General features: G+C 58.7%; 1 protein-coding gene across 1 annotated transcript; it reads left to right on the forward strand.

Moving 5' to 3' along the window:
• Window positions 1-6: 6 nt before the first annotated feature.
• On the forward strand, window positions 7-2,798 carry HMCES (5-hydroxymethylcytosine binding, ES cell specific). The gene is made up of 6 exons (XM_003210102.4): window positions 7-99; window positions 1,113-1,256; window positions 1,403-1,522; window positions 1,908-2,071; window positions 2,150-2,342; window positions 2,426-2,798. The coding sequence occupies exons 2-6, from the start codon at window positions 1,140-1,142 to the stop codon at window positions 2,630-2,632; spliced, it is 801 nt and encodes a 266-aa protein (XP_003210150.3). The 5' UTR covers window positions 7-99; window positions 1,113-1,139; the 3' UTR covers window positions 2,633-2,798.
• Window positions 2,799-2,828: the final 30 nt, after the last annotated feature.

Consider the following 2,828-nt stretch of genomic DNA (forward strand, 5'->3'; position numbering starts at 1 on the left):
CAGCCCGAGTGGCTGCGGGAAGAGCGCTACCGGCCCTCCTACAACAAGGGCCCGCAGTCCTGCGGCCCCGTGCTGCTGTCCCGCAAGCACGTCCGGCAGGTAAACGGAGGAGCGTCGGCCCCCCGGGGGGTTGGGGTGCTGGGGCACAGAATGGGGTTTGGGGTGGGTTGCTGGGTGGTGCTGGCCGCTTGTTTTGCTTCTGGACGTTCGTGGTACTAAAGTATCCCTTCTCGTTAATATTGCCGTGGGCCTAAGGAAGGCGGCGAGTGGGGGCTGTGCTTCCACTGTAGTGCTGTCTTTCTGTGGCAGTCGGTAACTTCTGTCGTTCTCCTCCTGGCTGTCCGAAGGGCGCTGTGGGCTCTGCTCTGCTTTGCAGCGCTGACGCCGTTGGGTGCCCACGGCACTTCGGTAGGGGAGAGCAGGGAACAAAATCTCGAGCCCAGAGTGGCACAGTGCTGGGATTACCGTTAGTTTGAGCCCCAGCAGCCCGAAGCGGGGAGCACTGAGCTGAGACACCTGGTCACGGCCTCCCCCAGGCAGCTGCGTTGGACCATGTGGGGACAAGGGGTGGCTCGGGGGGCACAGGCTGAGCCCTGCGATGGCACGAGGGTCGTGAAGCATGACGTGAGTCCCTTGGCCACCTTCACCCAGCAGTTGGAACGGAGTGCCCCTCGATGCTGGTCCTGGTGTGGGTGCCGGGGGGAGCTCAGTGGGGTACACGCATGTTTCTATATGCGTTCTCATCCACCCGTGATGTCTGGGTGCAGCCACGCTCCAGGGCCGCAGATGTGGTGCTCTGGGCAGGCAGAACGTGGCACTGCACAGGAGGAAGTGAAAGCCGCCGTGCCGTTTCCATTGCCTGAGCTGAGGCAATATGCAAAGAGTGAAAGTGAACCAGAAATCACATTATTAAAATGAAGGTGAAGGTTGTGCCCCCTGGGATGCTCTCTTCAACCTCAGCCCCAGCTGTTTGTTAACCAGAGGAGGGATGGAGCCCGTATCACCATTCTCTTCCTGCCACAGAAACGGCGCTTGTTGCTGCTGATAAACACAACACAGCCACGCTTGTAGGGTGGATATCGCTGTAGGTTGCTCCTCTGCCTTGCTTGCAGGATGCTGACTCCTCCGAGCGGGTGCTTATGGACATGCGTTGGGGCCTGGTGCCCTCCTGGTTCAAAGAGGACGACCCCTCCAAAATGCAGTTTAAGACCTCCAACTGCCGCAGTGATACCATGCTGAGCAAGTCCTCCTACAAGGTGAGCCATGCTGTGTGTGTCTGACTGCAGGGCTTGGCAGAACCACAACTGCGGTGCGCACCTGGCAGTGCTGGGTACTGCCACTGCCCTGGGGCAGTTCTCACCACATCCTGCAGCTCACATCTTGCTTTGTGCCTCCTCCCCAGGGCCCTCTCCTCAAGGGCAAGCGCTGCGTGGTGCTGGCAGATGGCTTCTACGAGTGGCAGCAGTGCAGCGGGGGCAAGCAGCCCTACTTCATCTACTTCCCCCAGAGCAAGAAACACCCGGTATTGCAACACCGTTAGTGCCTGAGCACTGAGCTCCATTCACACACAGACACCTGGGGCCGTGGGGCACAAGGCAGGGAACAACAGAACTGGGATGTGCAGAAAGGAATTTTCTTCCAAGGGCACTTTGCTGCTGGTCCCCCAAATCACAGCAGCACACGGCCATACCCAGTCCTATAGCATCCCCACTCGTCACGCCTGCTACTCCTCATGCACTGCATATTTGCATGAGCTGCTGAGGTGTTTCTCAGGGGACTCAGCTGTGGGTTTCTCTGCCTCTTTCTGTTTGGCTGAGCTGGTGCTGGGCTGGGCAGTGGGGTGGTGGGTTGAGCTGCCCAGACACATTGCCTTGGGTGGAGCAGGCATGACGCTGGGTGTCCCGCAGGCTGAGGAGGAGGAGGACAGCGATGAGGAGTGGCGGGGCTGGCGCCTGCTCACCATGGCCGGGATTTTCGACTGCTGGGAGCCACCAGCAGGAGGAGAGCCACTGTACACCTACACCATCATCACCGTGGATGCCTCCAAGGACGTGAGCTTCATCCACCACAGGTGCGTTTGCTTTTGCTGCACTGCTGCACTGCACTGACACGGGGCTCAGCGTGATTGCTGTGTCCCCTCTCTGCCCAGGATGCCGGCCATCCTGGATGGGGATGAGGCCATCGAGAAGTGGTTGGATTTTGCTGAGGTGCCCACCCAGGAGGCAATGAAGCTCATCCGGCCCGCAGAGAACATTGCGTTCCACCCCGTGTCCACCTTTGTCAATAGCATCCGCAATGACACACCTGAGTGCCTGGTGCCCATCGAGCTGGGAGTCCCCAAGGTGAGCACTTGGTTGTGGTGCGCGCATCCCATGCGGCTCTCGCTGTGCACATCACTTCTTCCTGCTCTGTTCTGTGTCCCCAGGAGGTCAAAGCTACTGCAAGCAGCAAGGCGATGCTGGGTTGGCTGAAGAGCTCCCAGGAGGGCTCTCCCCAGAAGAAAGAAGATGCTTTGCCCAGGTGGAAGAGCCAGTTCATCCACAGCCCTTCGCCCAAGAAGAGCAGTGCAGGCATCCTGCGGCAGTGGCTGGGGCAGGAGGGGGGGCCAGCTGCCAAGAAGCACAAGGCATAGGGCAGCCAGACCCTGCTTGTCTGCAAAGCTCCCTGAGCACAATGCAGAACGCCCGTTGGAAGGCTTTGCAGACACTAATGGGATTCTCTATACCTCTCAGGTGTTGTTCTGATGTCCTAGGTTGTTGTCTCTGTTTGTTGTTAAAGGTTACTGTTTGGCTCCTCTTGTTTTCTTCTTTTTTCTTTCCTTTTTTTTT

The sequence above is a fragment of the Meleagris gallopavo genome, chromosome 14 (genome assembly GCF_000146605.3).
Source record: "Meleagris gallopavo isolate NT-WF06-2002-E0010 breed Aviagen turkey brand Nicholas breeding stock chromosome 14, Turkey_5.1, whole genome shotgun sequence".
Lineage (NCBI taxonomy): Eukaryota > Metazoa > Chordata > Aves > Galliformes > Phasianidae > Meleagris > Meleagris gallopavo.

What these genes read in the sequence shown, in the direction of transcription:
- HMCES (XM_003210102.4), top strand. Translation starts at nt 1,140, where the DNA reads ATGGACATGCGTTGGGGCCTGGTGCCCTCCTGGTTCAAAGAGGACGAC. An exon ending in CCCAGAGCAAGAAACACCCG is followed by an intron (nt 1,523 to 1,907) that starts GTATTGCAACAC and finishes GGTGTCCCGCAG; the next exon opens with GCTGAGGAGGAGGAGGACAG. An exon ending in GTGAGCTTCATCCACCACAG is followed by an intron (nt 2,072 to 2,149) that starts GTGCGTTTGCTT and finishes CTCTCTGCCCAG; the next exon opens with GATGCCGGCCATCCTGGATG.